Here is a 25,434-nt window from a genome sequence, read left to right as displayed (position 1 = left end):
CTATTGTACTATAAATTGTTTGTTTGATGTGCAATAAACGATGTGGGCCGGAGAAGAAGCAATGTGAGCAACAGTTCCTTCTCCGGCTCTCGATTAAACCGGAAAAAAATATAAAAAAAAATCAACTATAGTCTATATAATAGGTACATAAATTGGTAGGTAGTGAACTATTAAATTCTATTATTTACTGGTAATATGTGTCTTATGTGGTGGCGTTTAAGGTGCAAAAAACAGGATAGGCCCCGTCGCCCCGGTCTGCTCGATCTACTGCTGACCTACCCACTGGACACACCAGTACACCACTGATTCTAAGCCCTAAAGTAATAAAGTTTTAAAACATAAGTACCAAGGTTCTTTATGTAATCTACAACTACAATGTCTTAGTAGGTACAACTTTAAATTTAAGTTCAAGTGTTTAATATATTATATTAAATATATTAATATAATACATATTATAAAGTATTGAACAAATTAGGTATCATATATTCTTATCATAGAATATAGAACATAATGAAACATTTTTGATTCCAAATGTGCAGTTACTAAAAACTAATAAGTATCAACTATCAAGTAATAACTAAATTAATATATATTATCCAATATTTTTCACTTTTAAGATCAATTACTCGTATTCCGTAGATCAGTATTTTTATTTTTATTATTTGTTTGTCTTTCTTAACACTTACTACTTGGGGTCAAGGATATTGCCAAATTTGGTAAAAATTGTTGTTGTTGTTGTTGTCAATGTTTGGTTGATATGGAACGAATTTAAACCAATCAGATAAGGCCCTCGGTATTTGTCCTTGCTTGAAACCATGATAAGTGAGATTGGAAGAATACGTCATAAAACTAATAAAACTTTTAGTTGTTACTTTGTTAGTTTGTTTCTTGTGAATTGTTATTATTTAATTTATTAATTGGTGAATTACTCAATGTTCACCAGACATAAATTAAATTTTGTCAATCACTTTAGTAAGTAATATGTATTAATTGCTTAACAATTTCATTTTAAAAAGGACAATTTATACATGTTTGTATTACATGTATGATTTAAACTGAAACTATAGTAAATTACATTAATTTTATTCCATTTAGAAATATTGACCATAATTAATGAATTAATTTAAAATTGTGTACAATGGCTTATGTGAATGTTGCTGATTGGAAATCTGACCAAGTAGCCGATTGGCTTAAAGGTAAATTAAAATCATGTACCTAAACTAATTATTTAAATATCTAATCAACACAAATCTACAAATGTTTTAAATAATATGTTACTTAATAGGTTTAGATAGTGTTATTATACCTTATATCAAGTACTTCATTGAGACAGATGTAAATGGACAAAAGTTATTAGATATGCAACCTAATGATTTAGATAAAATTGGCGTGCAAAAAATTGGACATCAAGAGTTAATATTAGAAGCAGTTGATCTACTAAGAAATTTTGTAAGTTTAAATAGATATACAAAAATTGCATAATTCAAACTACTAACCACATTATTTTTTATACTGTTTTATAAATCCCTACCTATCTTTCATTGGTACATTTTAAGCTGATACCATTTTAATTCTTCAACATATGTATCATTATAGTTTAACTTATAAGAACGATTTAGATCTAATATATTATACTAAAATTAAAATTAGAGAATCGTATTAGATATTAATTTATTTATTTATTTCTATTCTAATCAAATAACATAATTCTATACAGGAACGTATCCAGAATTAAATTTTGTGTGGGGAGGAGTTAGTAAAAATAATAAAAATGTACAAAATATTGAAAATATTGAAAATATTTGAGGAACTAAATTAGTAAAACAAAAAGTTTAAGGTAAAATATAAGGTGTTTCCAAAAAATGGTTCAATAAAAAATATACATGGGGCATCATAAAAAAATGTTTTACCTGTGATAATGATATTTATTGATATGAAATTTGATAGTTAACTACTAATTAAAGGCTAAGTATAGAAGTAACATGACTACTTACAATGATCTGTTTCCACGAGGAGAAATGTAAGTTTATTTTTTCTACGACTAGAAATCGGTAATTTAAATATTATATAAATATTGTATACTGATTGTAAATTAATATTAAAGTGATAATAAAATAATAATAGATTAATACAATATCGTTCAAATTATTCAGACTTTTGGAAAAGTGTGCTCATGTCTCATATGAAAATAATAATAATTATAAAACAAAAAAACATTGTAAATACTAAATTGTAATACTAGCTCTGTCATCTCCGTCCCCTATAAAGTATAAATACACACCTAATTCTATACAACGTTGATCTTTAGTTTATTATTTGTTTTAATGTGTTCTAGCATTATGAACTGGATAAAGAGAATGTACAATTACTAGCTTTAAGATTATCATGCAGTGCTCATAGCTTATACAAAGACATAAAACAAAATTATTTAAATTCCACTCAAGTTCCAACTAAAATTCTTACAGATGTTGCCAACACAGTAGCTGCTCTAAAACCATTAGTTAATTGGTTAAACAGGTTTGATTTGATGTGTATTCATAATAATAATAATTATTATTATTATATTGAATAAAGTTAACACATTATTTTAATTTTTAGACCTCCATTTTGTGGACAACCACATTATATAAGTATGAAAAACAACCTACTTAAGTTGGCTCTTGAAATAGTAACTAGTGGTCAGCGTGATCGTTTTGCTGAAAATCCTGTTGAAAATATTTTTGAGATTGCCAAACAATTAGCTCAACATGCTGATCATGTTATTCAAGAGAGCCAAGATTCTCTAATTTTACAACCAGCTTCTTTGGACGTTGCTACACTTAAAAAAAGATCAGGAGAATCTCTGGTAATATATAATATAAAAACAAAATTAATATTTTTATTTTTAGGATTTGATCGGGTCTTTTTCTCTTTAAGTATCAAATACTAAATTAAAACTTTTTTTTTAGATTCTGAGCGAAGCGATGAATGTATTGATTCTATAATGATGTGTGTGTTTTTTTTTTATTTTATTTTTATTTTTTTTTTTTATTTTTTTTTTTATTTTTGTGTCTGTCATCACCTTTTAGGACAGTAAAAGTGCTTGGATTTTCTTCAATAGTAACTTTTCTGATAGGAAAGTGAATCTAGTTGGTACTTTAGGGGGTCAAAAGTAAAAATTTCCCAAAAGTATATATTTTTAACTTTTATGGCTAAGGATTGAAAATTTAAAACAAGGCTCCACGTAAATAGGTTATATATAAATTACTTTATTCACAATAAAATCATCAAATATACTTGGTAAAATCATAGGCTGACTGACCGTTTTCGCTCAGAATCGTTTTTCTTATACGATGATATTATATCATTGAATTCAAATTTAACACCATCCATTACAGTGACCCACTTGTAACCTACTGTACAGCAGAGCGACATCCACTTATCCACCTTTTTTTATTTGAACTGAACAATCTAAACATTATATTCACAATAAGCTTATATGCTAAGAATGAGAATTGATATGAAGGGGTTGATTATGCAGTCACCCATTAGCATGCGCGGATCTAGAAATAAAAAAAGGGAGGGGGGTTGGCTAGATGAAATAAATTGCGATTATCAATCACTTTTAAAAGTCAATAAGCAATATAATATGATATGTTTTAACTTTTAAGTATAGTATTCCTCCCCTATCCTCTTCACTTTAGTTAGTAAACTGAAAATATTTTAAGTTAATAAGACCAAGTAGGGGGTAAACCCTTGTATCCGCCCCTGCCCATTACTGACACTTATCATGATTCATATTTTTTTATTATTATTATTTAATTTTGAATCGATAGTAAGTCATTACAATACTTTCTTTTTAACATGCGTTGAGGATTCCCTGGTAGTGTTAAGGTGGAGAGATCCTTTATAAGATGGTTGGGATGATTTTGGAGTCACTTGTAAAAGCACGTATAAAGGAGGCGTGCTTTCTAATTGATAATTTTCATATTAAAGTTGGTAAGTAATGTTTGGTTGGAGTTAAAATTAAGTTTAAAATAATAGCACCAATTTCAAAATAGGGTAGGGTGCTATTGCTGTTTGTTTTCTTTTTTCCACTCTTTTCTTTGATTTAAATTTCTTCCAAATTACCAAATGTATCTTATGTATGAGGAAAGAATATTTTTTTCAGATCTTTCCTTTAATATGTCACTGATGTATACTATAACTAACCTTATCAGTGGTCTTAGTATATCGTTTGTTTATTATATTTAGTAAACATTTGAATTACTTAATAATAAAAACATTCTTTTCATATTATATTGTAAAATGGTAATTATTATATGAATAAAATATTTCCAGGGATTTTATATTGTACCATCATTTCATGGAGTTCATCAAGTTGGAGAAGTAAAATGTAACAGTGTTGCACATCAATGTGGTAAAATTGAGGCTGGTGATGAAATTGTACAAGTCAATTATCAAACTGTGGTAAGTAATCAAAAATTAATTTTTTGATTCTTTGTTGTATTTAAAATTTTTTTCCATGCTATTTAAAAATAATATTATAATATTCATAGGCAGATTATTTTATCTTAATATACAATTCACCAATTCTTTTTCAATAGTAATTTTTTTTCTAAAACAAAATTAAAATTTATAAAAGTTTATATACAATAATTAATTTGATGAAGTAATTATTACAATAACAGAAATGATAAATAGGTAGGTACCCAGTAGGCAACCCTGCAGTTTAATTTGGCAGGATTAGAGTAGGTGCTTAGGCCAGCATATTTTTAGCTGTCTGTTAGGATTTTGGGGAAAGGTAGGAAAAGTGAAATGAGGTATTGTGATTTTTTGCTTTCTGATTTTGTGTGAATTTTTAGATCATCATGGGGATGGATTATTTATGCCATACAATTTGAGGTTAGGTTCTTCCTTCCCATCCTTTGATTCCATGTGCCTAGACGTTGCAGGCGGTACATAAGTAATTTTGATAGGATAAGAGGACAAAGCAGCGGATTTTCGTTTAGATTTAAGAAGAGTAGCCCAGGTCAGGGGCTTGTAAAAATGTAAAAGTTAAGCTTAAATATTTTACTTTGGGTTTGGTAGGAATTATATTATTGTTTAGTTTGACTGGTGTAATTGAAATATTATTAGGTATAAGATAAGTATTTAATAAGATTACATTAAAATATAATATAAACTATATTTAATATTTGTTTAATATATAAATTATATTAAAAGTTATATTTTATAACAGGATACCTCAGTAGTCAATATTTAAATACTAATTTTTTATTAATTGAGTGTAAACATAATAAAGACATTAATTTAGAACTTTTTTTTTTAAAATGTTGTTCTGATATTGTGTTATGTGATGTATTTGATAGTAAAATATATAATAATAATACAATACATTACATAATATATTATACAATTTTTAACTTAATTTATGTTATTATTTATTAATAAGTTAATAACTACATTTTTAGTTTTAAATTTATTCATTCAATTATATTATAAATAATTTATGTTAATGTTAACCTATCAATATAAATTTTTTTGACTTTATTTACTGTTAATGATAAACCATTTGAAATTAAATGTTATAAACATTTAATATATACAATTGTTTCCAAATTCCAGGTTGGTTGGCAAGCTAGACAAGTAATGGCTTTGTTAGAAGAAGCATCAACTGATATTTTTTTGACACTTAAAAAACGGCCACGTCACAGTAAAGTATTTGGACAAATTTATATGAAACCATATCGTCTACCCAGTAAAAAACTATTCAATTATCCACAAAGATACTTTGATCAACTTACTCCTCCAAGGCCAAGTGATCTATTGACTATTCCTAATTTCAGTTTTCCTGTAAACAAGTAAGTTCACAATATTTATCAACTTCATTGAACTTTAAAATTGCCCTCTGTAAAATTAAATCTTGAACTTTTTTGTAGCTAGTTAAAAATGTATCTTTTTTAATTGGTTTTGTCTTATAATTAACATTTTTAGACAAGAAAAAATGAAGGTACCAAAGATACAAGAAAGTCAACTCTTAAGCGATCATTTGTTGAGTCCTCCACCGGTTATTCATTTAGGCGGGCGTTCAATTTCTCCTGAAATTTTTTCCCACAGTAATAGTAGTAGTGGTGATGAAAGTGAACTTGAGAGTGCCAATTGCTCCTCACCTACTTCTGTTAGATTATATCTTCCGAAGCCACATATCCCTGTTCAAAGAAGGGCAACAATAAGTGGAGCCAGCCCTATTGGAAAACATGCACCATTCAATTTTGATCAGGTATTTGTTGTAGAATATAATTTTAAGTATTTAAAAAAAAAATAGTTATAACCATAATAAACGTTACCTAATAAATAATCATATTTGAAAATTATAAAATTTCAAACAATTTTAAAACTAACTTCCTCAACACTACATATGTGCGAATTAAATGCACTTTTTAGTTTGTTATTTTTTTGAACAGGTAACACTAGACGTGCCTAAATAAACCTATATGAAAGGTTAATCAATTTGTCATGCCAGCTCAATTCATTCTAACATTCTTATTTTAATATTTATATAAAAATAATAATTTTATTTGTTAAGTTTTCAAAATAATTTTTTAAATAGAAACAAAAAAATATAATATATATTTGTTAAGTTATTTACTTCTTATATTAATGTCAAAGTTTTTCTCCAAAGTTTAATGTGAGTTAATTATTCTGGTGAACATTCAAACAGGCCTAATACATTAATCTAAAGTATTGGATTATTAATGTATATTTAAGAACGAGTAACAAGTGATATATGAATAAGTAAAAGCTTACAGGTAACAACAGCCTTCTTCATCTTTCTATATTGGTTATTACTTATATGTTTATTTTATAAAAAAAATCTTAATGATCTACCATATTGAAAAATATGTTTATTTTTTTTTTGTTCAAATCACATAATATTGACTAAGAATCAGTTTATTAAATTATTTATAATATTTTAAGTATTTTATTCTTTGGCAGAGTGTGATCAAATTTGTTATAAGGTCTTGTATGCATTTTTATGAAACTTGAATTAATCTACAGTATTAATTAAGGAAGTTTTAGTTGATCTAAATGAAAACTATAGTCAATTATTTACTACATTATATATTTATAGATAGTAAATAATTGCAAATGGTCAAATTAATCATTTTTTCTATATTAATTATGTATATTATAATTTATAATTATTAATCATAATACCTTTATAGAAAATAGATAGAATTATGAAGATACCCTTAAATTTTTGTTTGAAGCCCATTTTTTTATTAGGTTCTTCTCATAAAGCTATTTTGCTCTGCCAAAATACAAATTTATATATACGAAGCCTTAATAACATAAAACATAAATGTTTTTACATGTACCCATATAATATTTTTAAACTTAAATCATAAAGAACTTTTTTGAATAAATAATTAAATAAAAATATTATTAATTTAATAAATTGAGCTTAGTTAATGCATCAAACACTTTAGGTTAACATTTGTTTTTTCTATTTTATTATTTAATATACTGTTTTTTAATTTCCTATATTTTATGTATTATTATTATCAAATTTTAATTATAAACTCTATTTGACTATTTGTAGGATAATATTCTTCTTAGTGTGAGTTGTGTGCGTGTGTGAGTTTCAGTAGAATCTTTTTAAGGGTCTTCCATAAAATATTGAATCAATTAGATATTTAAGTATTTTAAACATTTAAATTCAATTATTAATTTAAAGTAACTTACGCTTGTAATTTACTTTTGTAAAAAATTATAACTTCATATATTTTTATTATCTCTTATATAAATAATATCCCTACTAAATAAAGTGGTATACAGGTTTAATATTTAAGGTATATCTTAAGTTTTTTGTAGACCAATATTATAATATTTATAAAAGTTTAAACAGAAATTATGTTTGTAAGTTGTTATTTATCAAAAATTGTTTTTACTCAATGTTCACATCTTACAAATTTTATATATTTCACAATTATATTCTAAAGTTTTGTTTAATAGTATAGACATATAGTATTAACAATTTTGGTTAAATATTCTAAATTTGTGCGTATTTATGCAATCAAAGTTACAATTAAAAGCAAGGAAGACCCTTAACAAATTACTGTTAACTTGAAATCAAATGGAAATTCTATACACATTTTTGTTAAGGTGTATATATACGATTGAGTGCATTTTATAGCTCTATTTAATTTATATTAAGATAAAAAACAATAAATCATATTAATTTATTATTTTGATAAATTGAATTGATGACTAATTAGTATTATTTATGGTTTCTAATTACAATTTATGATGGTATAGTTTTGACTACAAAATTTATAATTATAAAAGCAGTATAACTATCAAATTTTGTATATTAAATTACATTTAAATTTTAAATAAAAATAATTTTAATTTTGAATACTACTCAATCGTATTTCACCATTTTATTTGCATGGATTGAATTTTTCCCTATTTAAAAAGACTTTTTTTATGCTAATAAGAAAATCTTTACTTTAAATATTAATATCTTTGAAATTTTATTTTCAGTTTTGGAACGAATTGAAACAAGTTAATGAAGCTCATAATAACAATAAAAATAATAGTGAGAAATCTAATAGTGAGATGCAACTTAGCAAACGTTCCAAACCAACAAAAGTTCATTGGACGTCATTACCACCAAATGAAGAGATAATTGAAAGTCTGAAGTTTTCTGATAAGAAACTCGTAGATACATCCATTAAAGATGATGTTTTAAACAGCAGTAATTTAATTTCCGTAAAAGAACGAATTAATCAATTGAAAATTAATAACAGCCCAGAACACATTATTAACAAAAAACCTAAAATAATGCCAAAGCCCTTTGTTTCTAAAGTTTCTAAACCAATTGATAATCCACCATTTACTAAAGTTCGTGGTAAACTAGATAAAAGTTATAGTACTCCATCTTATGACTTTTCTGCAGATAGTAATCTGCCTAACGATTTTGAATATTTTGATTCTGATTTGAGAATGTCAATTGAAGATGTAAAAAATTATGACACCAATGAAGTCATTAATAACTGTGTTTTTAATGAAGATAAATTCATAAGACCTGATAAACCTGTTCTGGTTTTCCCTAAGCCTCCCCCTCCAAGAACTGACGACAATATTTCTTTTGCAACTATGATAGAAACGGTTGGAACTAGTTGTATAAACAAATCAGTAAAACCAATTTTATATTTTCCAAAACCTCCACCGCCTAGGATTGAAGATATAGATTTTTCAAAAATAAAAAATACTAATTTAATTGATAATATTGGATTTGAACATGAAAATAGTAAAAATATAGAACAATTGAGTAATAGAGTTTTAGAACCTGACAGTGAATTTTTATTTGATTCAAAACAAGAAGAACCCCTTGAAAGTATGACAAAATGTTATTTAGAAAATCAAAATGGAGATTTCTTAGATTATGATAACATAACAACACATTTATCTCAAGATAGAGTTCCAGGATCAATAGAATGTTCTAAATATTCCATGAAACATACTAAAAATAAATCTTACTTAAGCAATAAACATCAAGATCCATCAGATTTTGAAAAAAATTCATTTTCTGATTTGTCTGATGCCTGCCCACCACTGTCATTAACTGACCTTAGTGGTAGTGATGATAATATCTTTCGGGTGGATACCAAAGATAACATATCTTTACCATCTGAACGAACGGCTATCATACTACATCAAGCTGTATTAAATACTCCAGCTACATATCCCAGACAAAAAACTGAAACAAAAAAATCACAGCCACCAATACCACCTCCTAGACCATCCAAGCCTACTGAACTGCCTAAAAGAACCAGCTACAGAGCTATGCTTGGTGCTAAAACTATTGGTAAAAAAGAAAACAAAGGACAAAAACAATTATTTCAAAAAAATCCATTAATAGCTAGTAATTTTAATTTTCTATACATCATAATTATAGAAAATAATTCACTACATTCTTACTACATTATTTTCTTTTTTTTAGAACGCCGAAATATAAGTGCCAAAGAATTAGGTATGTGTGAATATCAAGGATGGCTCTATCAAAGATCTAAAAAAATATCTCCTAGAATGCAATGGATCAAAGGATGGTTCATTATTAAAGGAACTACTTTTTATGGATTTAATAATAAAGAAGTATTACAAATATATTATTATACTCTTTATTTATATTAACTACTATGATTTTTTTTTTATAGTCATCTAAATCCCGACTTATGATAATTTTATCTGGTTTCACGGTATCGGTTGCTGATGAAGTCAAGTCAAGAACTAATGCCTTTAAAGTATACCATATGGGAACCATGTTCTATTTTGCAGCTGAAACACCAGATGATTTATCCATGTGGTTGGATTGGTTTTCAACTGCTACCATTGCTGATGGTCATAATTCAAGTAAATCTAATAAAATTCTTTAAAATGGTGTTAATAATTGTAAAAAATAAGTTTATTGTATATTTTCTTATGAAAAAATGTTTTTTTAAAAAGCGGGTAAATGGATGTCACTCTGCTGTACAGTAGGTTACAAGTGGGTCAATCTATAATGGATTGTATAAAACTTAACTTGATTCAATGATATAATATCATTGTGTAAGAAAAACGATTCTGAGCGGAGACGGTCTGTCAGTCTGGATATTTTATGTCGTTATTATTTATTATAATATAGCCTGTAAATTGAATTGATATTATAATTTTTTATTCGTTTCTATGATGATAAACAAAGCGTTAATTAAAATCCCGGTTTTAGTGGTTTTTCGTAATTTGTCGGTGGTTTTTCCCGTGGTATTAAATAACTATTGGGAAAATTGAAAAATGACCCGAAAATAGAATAATGACTGATGGTGTAAAGTACCATCTTGATCAAATTTGCTAGAACTTAAGATACTATATGTTGAAATCGAAGCACTCCTTCTGGTAAAAATTTTGTATACAGGATACAAAAAATAAGTAAATAAATAAATACTATTGTAAAACCACCAGCTTCCTCGCTCCGCTCAGAATCTAAAAATAATAATACAATAGTGACACTTCTTACTTCCCACCCTCTATCCAAAATACAATTGGTAAACTTCTTATGATAAAAAATTTTTTAAACTAGAACTAGTTCCAGAGATTGTTACCGAACAAACCAACCAACAATTTTTCTTCTTTATATATTAAATATAGATTATTGTTAATATAAGTTAACAATAATATAAGATTTAAATAAATATATTATGGTCTTATATGTTTTATTTTGTAGGAATATATGGAACATAATCTTTGTCTTTGTCATTTAACATTGCACATTACCTTAAAAAAAAAAATTTTAATAATATTTAATTGTCTGTACCTTTTAGATATTGCAGCTGTTAGTGAGACTGATGGTGAAGAAGATGAAAACTTAAATGAAAACCATGAACTGGTAGATTCATTTTCATCAAAACCAGGAACATCACATGATTCTTCTTTCACAAGTTCAGCTTTTAAGAATATTTCTACATTTCTTTCGAGTCACATGGGATCACATTCAAATCATAACACAAGTTCCAATAAAAACAAAACGTAAGAGCTACTATTAAATATTTTATTTTTCCTAATAACTTTTTTTTTTTTTTTATTAGATAAAACAGTGTATTTACAATCTGTAATATTTATAAACAATACAATAAGTAAATTTGATAGCTAATATAAAATACATAACAAAAAATGGCATGAGGAGGGAGGCCCACTTTTGTGGATATCCTCTAACTTGGGGTAGAATACCTAATAACTTAAACGTTGCTTATTTGCTGAAAATTAGCAGTTTATTTTATAAGAATGTAGTTTTTATTTATTTTTTATTATTAATCCTAAATAAATTTTCCATTAACTTCCACATTTCATATTTATGCTATTTAAGCTTAAGGCGCCCGATTCTGATGCCATTTTGTCCTCAAAAATACACTCTGCGGAAATAACGATACTGCCTTGTAGTCAATTAAATTTCATAATTTTTTTTTTTTAATTGCTAGTGGGAAATATTCTACAGATCGCACCAATCTCTGTTTTTCAATATTTTATTCTTAAACTTTATAATATGTCTAAAAAAAATACAAGATAAAAAGCATTTTTTACAAATTTTTTAATACAATTATTTTAAATAGAATACAAAATCCGAACAATTCTACTAAGCCTGAGAGTTATTCCCGTGAAGTCATTTTTTCGATATAATACACCCTATTAACTTTTTCCCTAAATAGGTATCAGGTAGTAGATTAGTGGAAAAATATTATAATTGAGGTGGCAACTAAACTATAAAATATAATTTTCAAATTTTATAGAATTGTGGAAAAGTTGAAAAATCGGCCACGGGGGGCCCCCCTTATTTATTATTAGTAAGAAATTTGAAGCATTTTAGTTTTTCAAGTTAAATGTATTTTGTAAAACTGAAACGTCAGATTAATGAATATAGACAAAATTACTGTAAGCTATAAAATTTGAAGCTAGTTTAGTATAAATATTTAATGTTATGCATAAGTATACCAAAATATTAATTACATTTTTCTTTAGGGATAAAAGTTTTCATTCATTAAAAAAACAACAAAAAAAGAATTTGGCAAAAGAAGATCAAGCAAAAGGTAGCAGTTTGGACAGAAAACATTGGAAATTTTTAGGAATGGGTATGATTGGGCGGGATTCAAACGAACCAGTTCCAACATCTCAATATCGTAGTTATCGAAGAGTACCTCCAACAGTTCCTAAATGTGCATCAGATACATCTGTACTCCCTAATACTTATAACCAAAAGTAAATTTACTACTGAAATAAAACAATATTTATCTTTTTCTTCAAAAGGATAATATATCAATATAAATTATGTCATATTGATTTATTCAACAGATACCACACATATAAATTAGCCATAGCCAATAAGTAAAATAATTTAAGCAGGAATAACTAAATATAATACTATATTTATTACTCCATGCACAATTATTTTAATTGCTCGTATATAAAGTTTTAAGTAATAATGAATGTAATAAAAAATGTCTAAAAAATTATAGTCATGAAATTGAAGTATTTTCTATTGAGTTTTCTACAATTTATTATCATAGCCTATTTAATTTTACTTATTGGAAAACTGTTTTTATTATAAACAAATAAAACAAACAGGTGAATAGCATAATTTGATTAAATGCATTAAAGAAATTATTTTATTTTAGCTCTGATGTATATCCTATACCTCAAATTAACCATAGTCGACCAGCAGACATGGTTGATTATCGATTGGCAACGGTAACAAAACCTGATACTAACCAAAGGTACTACAGTTCAACTATTTTAAAAAACAATTATTTCTTTAATAAATCAAAATTTATTTTTATTTTAGACGAACGGATCCTACAAACAGCTCTGAAATAACATTAGAATCATTTATACAGTCCCGTCAAGATGAAAGACGAATACAACACCTACATATGGGAATGCGTGTACCTCAGTACACAGCTCCACCACCACCTCCAGGTTATAATCATAGTTATTATTATAAGTTTTGACCAAATTTAACTAATTATTTAATAGGAATTAGAGAAGATCAAAATCAACAACTTTTGGATCAAGCTAGTTTCAGGTTTGTCCCTCATAAATTTAATATACATAACATATTATTATATTTTAGATAAAGATAATTTTTATATTCTATATTTCTTTATTATACAGTATACATTATTTTAACTTGTTATTATTATTTATTTCTAGAAATGTATAGAAAAATATAATTTATTAGTATTTACCTATAGATTATAGTACTGCCTTTATACTTGCTTTTTAGAATTGCTACTGAAAGTGAACCTCGATCAAGGCAACCAATCACTGCATTGACTAGTGTTGAACACCTAAGTGTATTACCACCTTGTAAGTTAATTGTTCATCAATAGATAATATTATATTGTTGATAAAGTTGATGATTTATGATGTACCTTTAACCATTATTAATAAATTTTAATCCATGACTAAATTATTTTTATTTCTAATACTTAAATTTATTTTTTGAACAAAAAAACACAATAACTAATATTAATATAACCTTCAAATTCTGAATTTTATGTCTCACAATTAAAATCATATATAAACTTTGCTAGCAATGAAACAAATTCATTTGACAATTAAAAACATATTCTCATGTGTAGTAAGTGCTGTGCAAGTAAACATAATGTAATGGAACTTAAACATAAATTAACATCTAGTAAAATATTAAATAATATAATAAAAATACTACCAATATAGTATTAAACTTTTAATTTAACCATTTTAAATAATATGCTATAACTTATAGTATAATCTACAATATATGTAACATTTTTTTTACTGTAACAACTAGATGAGTAGGTGAATAGGGAATAATTAATTTTACATTATTTTCTGTTATTTATTTATTTGTGCTTATAGTGACTTTTTAATAACAAAATATGTTGATATAAATATATAATATAAAGGAAAAATTATTTAATTAATTAATTAATAAACTAATTTTTTTCAAATTTTGATTATTAATGATTTTAGACTTAATTAGAATATATATTATTTAATTCAAATTGCAAAATTACACTTACAAATGTATGTTACATTCTCTAGTGTTTTATTAAGTAAAAAATAATTTTTTTTAATTCTTTAGTTTTTAAAATTACTTTTGAATTAAAAATTGAAATAAACTTAGTAGTTTTTGTATAAATAAAATAAGTTATGTTCAAATAAATTATTATTTGTCACATTTTATCAATTATACATTTTTTAAAAGTTTTTATGCAAGAATTTGTTATGCCACTGTGTTAAAATATCTGTGTGTGGTATACAATTGTAAATCATTAAATTAAAATCTGAGTAGGTCTACTAAATAGGTAACTTTTATTGTTTAAGTTCATTTTGAAGTCTGTAGTAATTCCCTGTGCCAAGGGTAACTACATAAAAAATAAAAATGTCAATACCAACTAAACTAAATTTCTAATCTATAGATAATGCCACTTTAAAACAAGCACTCCTTCTGAGGCGTCATTGAAAAAATAAAAATAAAGTAAAAATCATTGTAAAACCAATACTTTTCTTGTGTTTAACTCATTATCTAAAATAAAAACATAAATATAAAATATATATTATAATATACTATAATATCATATTTATTTTAATATTTATGTATGTACCTATATTGTATATAATATTATAGTCATATTAATAGACATTTATAAAACAAGTTATTTATATATTAATGAATATTATTGTATTATCTTTCCAGGGTTAATTGAGAGTTCTACTCAATCTAGTGACTTTAATGGAAATAGAAATTCTAAAACATTTCCACATACTCGAGATGGTCCATATATGCCTCAATTATCTGAATCACATGAACATCAATTATATTCCAATCGATATGTAAGTATTTTATTTAAATTTTATCATTTTTAATAAATATTTTTTTTTTATTGTACTATAAATTTAAAGCAAACTGTATTAATTGATAATGTATCAATGCAGTACCATTGCTATTATTATTATTAATATTATTATCATATGTATATTATTCAAAAAATCCATTGTCAAGTTATAACACTTGTTGAAACAAAAATTTAAAAAAAATCTAACTAAAAATCTTAGTTTTTACTGTTCTTGTCACAAAAAACTTCTGAACCTGAACAAAAAAAATTAAAAAATGCTTTAACATGTAAGAAAAAAAATACCAGTTGAATATTATAGAAAAAAAGAAACATTTATTTATAATTAATTTTTAAAATATTTGTTTCTCAGTTGGTTCCTAAAAAATTTAGGAAATAGACTTAATATATAGCACTGTTACTGTATAAACATAATTAAACTGAATAGTTATATTTTGTGTTATTAATAGCCTTTGGATCAAATCAGTGACACTGAATCTTTAGAATATCCACCTGTTTTTGAACCAGAAACTTACTCATTAACTGATGTTCTTTCAAGAAGACGGGATCGATCAAATAATAATATTGAAAATGAACCTGGAAATAGCAATAGTTACAGGTGATAAATGTACAGATTAATAGGTACTGTTATTTTGTATTTTATTCATTAAGTTAATTTATTAATTTGTTTCCTTAAATTTATGTCTAGAAAAATTGTTTAATGTGAAAAATTTATATTATACATATATGTAACAGAATTTATTTAATTTATATAATGAAAATTACTCTAAATATGATATTTTTTCATACATCACACAAAAATCCTAACTAAATATAATTACTTGAAAAATGTGTGTTTTTAAACTATTATATTAGCTTAATATTTTTTGCGATCTATTTATTTTTTGTAAACTATTTTATTTACTGTTGAAATATAATATTTTATAGTGGTGTTTAAATTCTGACTGTTGATTTTCATTAAATATTTTATCATTCATAATATGTTTTTATTCATTAAAAAAAAAATATATATATACAGTGGAACCTAGTTAACTCAAACATCTTTAAGTTAAAGTTTTGATAACTCAAAGGAATGTCTTGATCCTTGCATTTCAATGTTTATATATACAAATATATAATATTTTCTATAACTCAATTTTTTTTGTTTACGACTGATTCGAGTTATTGAGGTATTACTGTATATGATATTTTAATGGAATACTTGAAAATTAAATAAGATTAATAATATGAATAAAGTTTGCAATGTTAAATGTAATTGAATTTATTTATTTTTAGTCATAAAAATCTGTACACTGTACATTTTGAATGTCATTGAAATAATAATCTACATTTTAGACCTTTTAATTTTAATTATTAAAAGTATTTAATACAAGTTTTTTCATATTTTCTTATTAAATAATTAAATGAGCTCATTCAGTTTAAGTTTTTAATATTCAAGATTTTTGAAAACTAGTAGACTCAAATTGTTTTTTATACTCATTGGCTTGTCATTGCTCATTAATCTACTTAGTTCATAACATTTGATTCAAAATACAAATTTGGTGGTGAGAGTTGTACTTTGTATGTTTTATAGGCGTTCCCCATCCTTCATCTGATTTGAGCTGCTTCGGTGTTGAAAAAACAGGCCACAGCACAATTATTGAGGATTGTTTAATAATTTGAATATATATTATAATATAAAATTTAACCCCCCTCCCCCCTCCAACAATTCTGAAACAACTTCTTTAAGATAATTGGAAATACTGATGAATCCATCAGAAAATACCTATTACAAATCATATGTGTTAAATTCAGTCACAATCGATATTAAATAGAATAATGATACATGCATGAAGGGTGTTCGCTGTAACGCGGTAACCGTTTTCGTACCACCGATTCAGTGTTCCCCGCGATTAAAGACGACCGATTATTAGTTATCACTGAATACAGCGTACATTGTAAATTTATAAAACAATATATTTTCAATAATATTACTGAAATGTCGAGTCAAATATTAACGTCAGCAAAATATATGATTTTTTAACTCCAAAAATATTACGTAGCATGAACGAAGAAACTTTGTCACGAAAATGTTATGAATTTCAAAAGTAGGCAAATATTCAGATGTAATACTGTAATAGAAGCAAGTTTTAACTTCAGTTATTCAATGTTTACCTTCTGATTCTATCAGAAATCTGAATTATCTGAAGCGTACACTGTTTGTCTGTTTAACAGTTTTGTAAAGGTATAACCACCAAATTTGAAGTGCTTGAATTATAGTTGAATGTGATATAATAGAAGTGTACAAGGCAAATTTACTCTTTTACACCATCCCAGTAAGGCAGTAACTTCTGCAGGAGCAGAAAGATCCTTTAGCAAACTTAAAACTATAAAAAATTACCTAAAAAATATTATAAAGACAATATTGTCTTAAACATTTGTTATTAATTGCAATTGACAACGAGGCGGCTTCAAAATTGAATTTGAGAGAAGTAATAAATAAGTTTGTTATTATTAAAGCTCGCCAAAAACTTTAAACTATAAATATGTATTTTTAAATTATGATCTGACAATGATAAATAATAATAACAATCTGATTTTATTATACTAATAATGTGTTTAGTAAATAGTAATAAGCTTGACTTCCTTTTTATTTTTCATATTTATTAATTATTTAAAAATTAGTGTTATATAGTAAATATTCATATTTGAAAAATCAATGTTACATTTATATTTTGTATTTTTATAAAAATAAAATTGGTTTGTGAACAAGCCACATTATTTTTAATTATTTTTCACAGTCATCGGTTGGTCACACACACCATATATTTACTGTCCTGGGGCTCATTGGGAATTCCCATCTAGCTACGTCTGCTTAGAGTCTATAGGACTTTTTCTGTTTCTCCTTTATAAAATTATTATTCATTGGATATTTTTTTCTGATTTTTTCTTCACGTTCACGCGTTCACGTTCATATATTATAGTGAACGAACGTGAACGGGTGAACGTCACTCGTTTTTTGCAAATACAACGTGAGAGAGTGTGAGACATTTATATTTTTAATGAATTTGATCGATTTTTAAGACGTTCAATTTATTTACCATTTAATAAATATTATATGTATAAAATATATTAATTAATTATATAATAATAATAATATTTTCATTTTTCCCATTATAATTCCTATAATATTTGTTTGATTGCAAAATATATAAATTAAATACGTGCAATTCCCGTGTCCCCAGCTAGACATACAACAACAATAATATTATGATTTCCACGAATTTGTTATAAACCTAATCGGTTTATCATAATAAGTACCCTAGTATTCACTTAATTTTATCACTAGGAAATCCTTATCAAAATGTAACTCAAATAACGTGTCAGCTATTAAAATTAATTCAGATACTTCATAAATTGTACAGTGTGATTCATTAAGCGTAAAACACTCATTATCTTAAAAAATATTAATGTTTTTGAAAATATTTTTTTTCACATAGTTTCATGTTGTTAAAAAACAATGTTTTTATTAAAAAATTATATTTTTTATCCTTATAATTTTTTAAGTTTTTTACTTTTTTGAACGACACCATATAGTTTTAATTTCATATTCCAAAGCAGACTATTTTTCTAAGTATTTCGATTCATAATTTACGTGGATGTCGCTCTGCTGTTCAGTAGGTTACAAGTGGGTCACTTTAATGGATGGTGTTAAATTTGAATTCAATGATATAATATCATTGTATAAGAAAAACGATTCTGAGCGAAAACGGTCAGTCAGCCGATATTACCAAGTATATTTGATGATATTATTGTAAATAAAGTAATTTATGTATAACCTATTTACGTGGAACCTTGTTTTAAATTTTCAATCCTTAGCCATAAAAGTTAAACATTTTATACATTTTTAACTACAAAATAATTAATAAATTATAAATTTGATAAATGTTGTCAACATTTGAACTTTAAATGCTTATAAAAAAAAATTGTGCCTATGTATTTTTAATATTTTTTAACCGCTATTAGAACGGTATATCAGGAGCCTTATATTAAATATTCACGCTTTTTTACCAAACAAATAAAATTTTATTGATATTTATAGAAAAAAAAACTAAAAAAATTTAAAACTGACAATGTCCGTAAACAGCTGAAATAGAGTCAAAATATTTTCAAAATTGTATGGTGTATAGAAAATGCTAATATAAACATTCAGTGAAATTTTCAAGTATTTACAGTCATTCGTTTTTTAATTACAATAAAATAAGAAAATTGTTACATGAGAAATCGAGTGAATATCAAATGTTGTAAAAATATAAATTTCAGACGCTCATAAAAATTTAATCTAAGTTTCTTGTAGACATTTTTTTTTTTGATAAAAGTAGACAAACTTATGAGTAATCTTATATTACATTTTCAAATCTTAGATTTAAAAAGAAAAATTTTTATGAATTCTCAACTCAAAATAATTTGCTAATTTTCGTGATTTTTCAGTATTTTGTCAAAATTTGAACTTTAAATGCTTATAAATAAAAACTATGACTAAGGATTCTTAATTTTTTTCATCTGCCTTTGAAACAATAACCTAGGAGCCTTCTATTAAATTTTCAAGCTTTTTTACTCAACAGATAAAATTTTATTGATATTTATAGAAAAAAAAACTAAAATAATTGAAAACTGACAATGTCCGTAAACAGCTCAAAAAGAGTCAAAATATTATAAAAATTGTATGGTGTATAGAAAATCCTAATATAAACATTTAGTCAAAATTTCATGTCCCTACGGTCTTTTGTTTTAGAGTTACACCAAAAACCAAAATCGATTTTCTCGAAAACAGATTTTGCGTAAAAATTCCCGTTTTTCCTTAATTTTTCTTTTGTTTTTCACGTCGCTTTTGAAAACTACTGGGAAATTTTTACTTTTGACCTCCCAAAGTACCAACTAGATTCACTTTCCTATCAGAAAAGTTACTGTTGAAGAAAATCCAAGCACTTTTACTGTCCTAAAACAGACACAAAAATAAAAAAAAATAATTAAAAAAAAAAAAACACACATCATTGTAAAATCAATACATTCATCGCTTCGCTCGGAATCTAAAATCGAATTTAGGGCAAGTAGTTTATGAGTTATAAGAATTTAAAGTTTAGATGGGTGGAGTGGTATGGTGTTACCCCGCAAAATGTTTGTCCACTACTCTGCTCGTCTAAACTTTAAATATTTATAACTCATAAACTACACGTCCTAAATTCGATTTTTATGTATCAAAATACTTAGAAAAATATTCTGCTTTGGAAAATAAAATTAAAATTGTTGTCATTCAAAAAAGTAAAAAGCTTAAAAAAATATTTAAAAATATGTTCTTTTAATAAAAACGTTGTTTTTTTAATAACTTGAAACTATGTAAAAAAATATTTTCAAAAACATTAATACTTTTTGAGATAATGACTGTTTTACGCTTAATGAATCACCCTGTATAGGTTCTGGACACCAATAATTTTTACATTCAAAATATAAAAACTCTTTATTCTCGTTATTAATACTTTTACAAAAATATAAAATGTTCTTAACACAATATTCACAACTAAAATTCTTTTACTTTCAAAAAAATCGGGCGGTGGTTCGTCCCTTGGACACTCCTCAGTTAAGGCCTTGTAAGTAGTTCATGCAGTAATCAAAAATAAAATAAAATATACACACATTTTTTTTATAGACATTTTAGTTTTAAATTTGAACAAGATTAGGTAGTTAAACAAATAATGATGATTTTAGTTATTTTGGTGTAACTTAAAAATATTATTCGTTGAAACTTATAAGTTTTAATGCATAACGCATTAACGCATAGGTATTATTATAATTTATATACACAATAAAATTTTCAAATGCAATGTTTTCGGCAAAAATGATCTCCCCAATACCGTATTACTTATAGTAAAATAAATTACTTCAACTGCAATATAAAAATGAGCCTAAAATAATAAACTTGTAGGTACCTACCTAATATATAGACTGACAAGACCGTCCACGTTAATCGTATACCTATATGCAATGATTTATCATTGCATTCATAATTAATTCATACATTATTGTTACTCCTTAATAACTGTGATACATTCGACACCTACTGTACCTACATCAGACCGCCAGACCGATTACACACATTCCCCCTTTTTTTTGTTGATTTTTTATCAAGTTGATAATAACAAGGACTTAAATTACAATAAGCATTCATTAGTAATTAGAAATTATAATATTAAATTGTAATGAAAATATCTTTATGTGATGTGGGTAGGTAGGTACCTAATATCATGTTATCGGTTATATACTATAAGTATAGTATACTATAGTTATAGTTATACTATCTACGTAATACATTTGAAGGAGAAAAAAAAACGAATAAGGTGAGCTGTTTTCTTCAAAAATTATATATTTCATATTATCAATTTTCAATAGTACAAACTACAAAGTGACAAAGTGTTATCATACATTTAACCTCCAATCGTAATTTATACTGTATAGTTGTATAGTGTCTATAATATAGTATAATATACAACATAGATTTATATTTTAATAGGTAATCAAAATTTTTATATAATATACAGCAGCGTATACAAGGTGATTTATTCAATCAACAAATTGTAAACTAGTTCAATTAGACATCAGTATTGTAGAATGTAGATAACAATTTCTTCAATATAAATCACTGGAAAATTCGTACCTATTTTTTGTTTTCTTTCGACTTTCAATTCCTTAACTGTATACTAAAATATTCCCACTTAATAAAACTATTTGATCCCAGTTGTTTTTTGGTTAACCGTATCTTTCGAAAAATTTCCCCATATAATATTATATTTTATTTCCTTTACTGCCTATTTAATACTGGCATTTGTCAACTATTTTTTAATCGGTACCTACTACATGTTCTTAAGCCTTACGATTTTTTTTGTAATAATGTACTTAATACCCATGGTATAAAATCTGTAGGTAAGTACCTTTATCCATTTAGTGGTGCACATAGTGGCGGGAAAGGGTTGAGGCCTGAGGGGCTACAATGCGCATCCCCCTAAGACATTTCTTAATAATTATAGACGTAATTTTGGGCAACTGAATATGTTAATGGGCCTCTTATTGAAGTGAAAATCTCGATGGGTCGATACATACCAATTCAGCCCTGCTAGATAATAATCTTACCTTTAAATTTTATAAGAGGCCAATTCACTCTAATTTTTAAACTATCAGAGCTAAACGTGTTCTGCTGAACGTACAATTTGTTATGTTACACACTTGTAAGACGGATACCTACAACAAATGTCGGTGTAATATCATCTTAGGTATATTTTTAAAGGGGCAAGGGCCATTCCTGTTAACGTTTATTATTAAAATATAATAATTTTAAAAAAATCGCTGCCCAAATTTAGTACAATTTCCCCACACGTCAGGGACTGCGTATAGAAGAAACGGTCGTAGGATTTGCTTAGTATAGCATATAAGAGAACATTTCCAGCTTAACGCAGTTTGTCGGTTGATCAATGGGTACAAAACGTTTAGCCTTTGGTGTCCTTGTTGTAGTTTGGAGGTGATATGCGGGTTCCTTGTTAGAAAACTTAGAAAAACCGAGGTATTCAGGTATTTGATATTAGGTGACCAATGAATACTATTACCGTACAATTTTAAGTTACCAGGAGTTTTGGGGCGCCGGTTGGTGAAAAGTATCACTGTACTCTTTTGAGGGTTTAATATTATTTTCTATTTTATTACCTACAAGGGCTATAACTTTGTGTCCGCGCGTACACAACCCAAAGAGTTCAGGGACGAACCGAATATATTTTGGAATATCCAAAATACACGAGAATCGCGTTTCGAAGAAACACTCAACAGACGAAGATTACCGATTATCTTGTATCGTATAATATAATGTATTAATGCGTGTGTTTGACGTCTGTACAACTGTAGTTGACAACAGTCTGTTGTACACCTTATTCGGTATTTTAATAATTATTGTGCTTACTTCGCGAGTTATTTTCCGGTACAAGGCTTAGAAAGTACCACGAGTTGTAGATTGTAATTTTTCATTTAAAACCTACTCTGTTTATTTCAAGGCTTAACATATCTTATATCTACATTTTATGATTTATCACTTTTATAATATACGAAATATAGAATATTTATATTTATATAGATTAAATATAGATATAAAAAATATAGATTTTAAAAATATTACACATATTTCGTTTCACTCAGAATCTAATATTTTTTATTAAATTAAATGACATATTTTAATAATTAGATTAAAACCATTGGTAAACAATTAGGTACCTACATTTTATGCAAATACAATTATTAAGATTATTTTACATTTATATAGGTTATGAATTATGATAGAAGATGACGATTCTTATAATGTAGATAATGATTTGGCAACAATAAAAATAAGTGATGAATTATAATTATTACCTAGGTATTTCATATGTTTGTTGACTATATTTCATTCTGATATAAATTAAAAATAATAAGTTAGATATTTCTAAGTTTCAAGTTCAAATTTAATTTTAACTAAAAATTGAAACATAAGGTAATAAATAAATTATACATTTTTATAGCATGTAACTAAAAATAACTTAATAGTTAACAACAATTTTGAATTTCAAATTCTAGTAAGCAATTTTGAAGATTACACCCCCCCCCCCCCCCCATGATTCGTTTTGAGATCGTTCCTGAAAGAGTTGATTGTTAAATACTTAAATTCATCATAGTGAAATTGTCATAGTTACTAATCTATCATATAGGGCATAATTAATATAATATTATACAATTATATTATTGTTATACATTTTAGTTAGTGAATCATCACTCGAAAGTCGAAACAAAGAACTATTATGAATACCTAAGTCAATATTTTGCGTTGTATTAATTTATTATAACTAAAAACATAAACATTTTTTATACTTTAGAATAATAATAATATAATTAGGTACCTATGTTTATTTAATTCTTTAATTTGTACTCAATGGTGCTTATGTTACTAGTTATATTATTAGGTACATAACTATATAATATTATATACAATATATTTCTTGTAGCTTGTAAGTAAGTAATACCTACTAAATATTTACTATAATAAATTAAAACACAATCTTACATACTACATACAAATAATAAACACTTAGATACTACCTATATTTATACTTTAAAATTGGTATTAGACGTATTAATAATAATATTAAGAAAAAAAACATAATTGTTTATTAATGGTTATCGAGTACATTTTAATCTAAATTGAAATTTACTTTGCTCTATCATTATGATTGTAAATAATAATTTGGTACCTAAGTAATAACAATAATTAGAACTAGACATTAGTAGGTACCGATATACTAATATGTCAATTGAAGCATATAGGTTATATTGATTTAGGATATTATTATAATATTATGATATATCTTAAATCGTTTCATAGCCATTAATATGTAATAGGTAGGTACCAAAATACCAAATAGAGCATAAACAACGATTCGAACATTTAAATCTAGTTGATGTTTTTCACAAGTAGGTTTAAACTTATTAATGAAAGTACCTACCAACGAAAATCATTAACAGCACATCCTATATTAAATATAAACGTGACATCAAAATATGGCTAATTAATAATACGAACACTTTATAATTAATAGCTGTTAATTGATTATTGTATATATTACTGTACTTATGTACATCGTCATCCCCTCAATCCTTATATTGTACTATTATTATATCTATTTATGTTTTTGTTTATTTTTCTGAATACTTTGCGTATAAATGTATAAATGTTTATACATTATGTAGTTTTTATAAGTGCTCTATCATCACCGATAAGAGGTTATCCTCAGTGAAGGTGAAATAGGCCATTCAATTGCTTTATTTGTAATATTTTTTGGCCAATAAATTATTATTATTATAATAACGTGGCACATAACAATTGACAACTGTGTCTTAGCTTGGTACCAGTGGTGGTGAGGACCATTAGACAAATTTAACCTATGTACCTACTACGGAATATAGTCGTTTTAAG

The 25,434-nt window shown here is 25.8% G+C and overlaps 1 protein-coding gene across 1 annotated transcript; it reads left to right on the top strand.

Moving 5' to 3' along the window:
- Positions 1-817: 817 nt before the first annotated feature.
- LOC132938470 (uncharacterized) lies at positions 818-16,392 on the top strand. The gene is made up of 19 exons (XM_061005322.1): positions 818-972; positions 1,096-1,196; positions 1,286-1,449; positions 2,336-2,517; positions 2,599-2,845; positions 4,321-4,449; positions 5,608-5,843; positions 5,977-6,262; positions 8,530-9,913; positions 9,992-10,143; positions 10,206-10,401; positions 11,346-11,550; positions 12,538-12,774; positions 13,191-13,289; positions 13,358-13,491; positions 13,549-13,597; positions 13,799-13,881; positions 15,257-15,393; positions 15,863-16,392. Exons 2-19 carry the CDS (start codon positions 1,139-1,141, stop codon positions 16,013-16,015), a joined length of 4,131 nt encoding a protein of 1,376 aa, XP_060861305.1. The 5' UTR covers positions 818-972; positions 1,096-1,138; the 3' UTR covers positions 16,016-16,392.
- The last annotated feature ends 9,042 nt before the right edge of the window (positions 16,393-25,434 follow it).

The sequence above is a fragment of the Metopolophium dirhodum genome, chromosome 2, assembly GCF_019925205.1.
Source record: "Metopolophium dirhodum isolate CAU chromosome 2, ASM1992520v1, whole genome shotgun sequence".
NCBI lineage: Eukaryota > Metazoa > Arthropoda > Insecta > Hemiptera > Aphididae > Metopolophium > Metopolophium dirhodum.
The sequence above is the reverse complement of the archived record's forward strand: the minus strand, read 5'-3'. Positions and strand labels throughout refer to the sequence as shown.

What these genes read in the sequence shown, in the direction of transcription:
- LOC132938470 (XM_061005322.1), top strand. Translation starts at nt 1,139, where the DNA reads ATGGCTTATGTGAATGTTGCTGATTGGAAATCTGACCAAGTAGCCGAT. An exon ending in TTGATCTACTAAGAAATTTT is followed by an intron (nt 1,450 to 2,335) that starts GTAAGTTTAAAT and finishes AATGTGTTCTAG; the next exon opens with CATTATGAACTGGATAAAGA. An exon ending in CCTAATACTTATAACCAAAA is followed by an intron (nt 12,775 to 13,190) that starts GTAAATTTACTA and finishes ATTTTATTTTAG; the next exon opens with CTCTGATGTATATCCTATAC.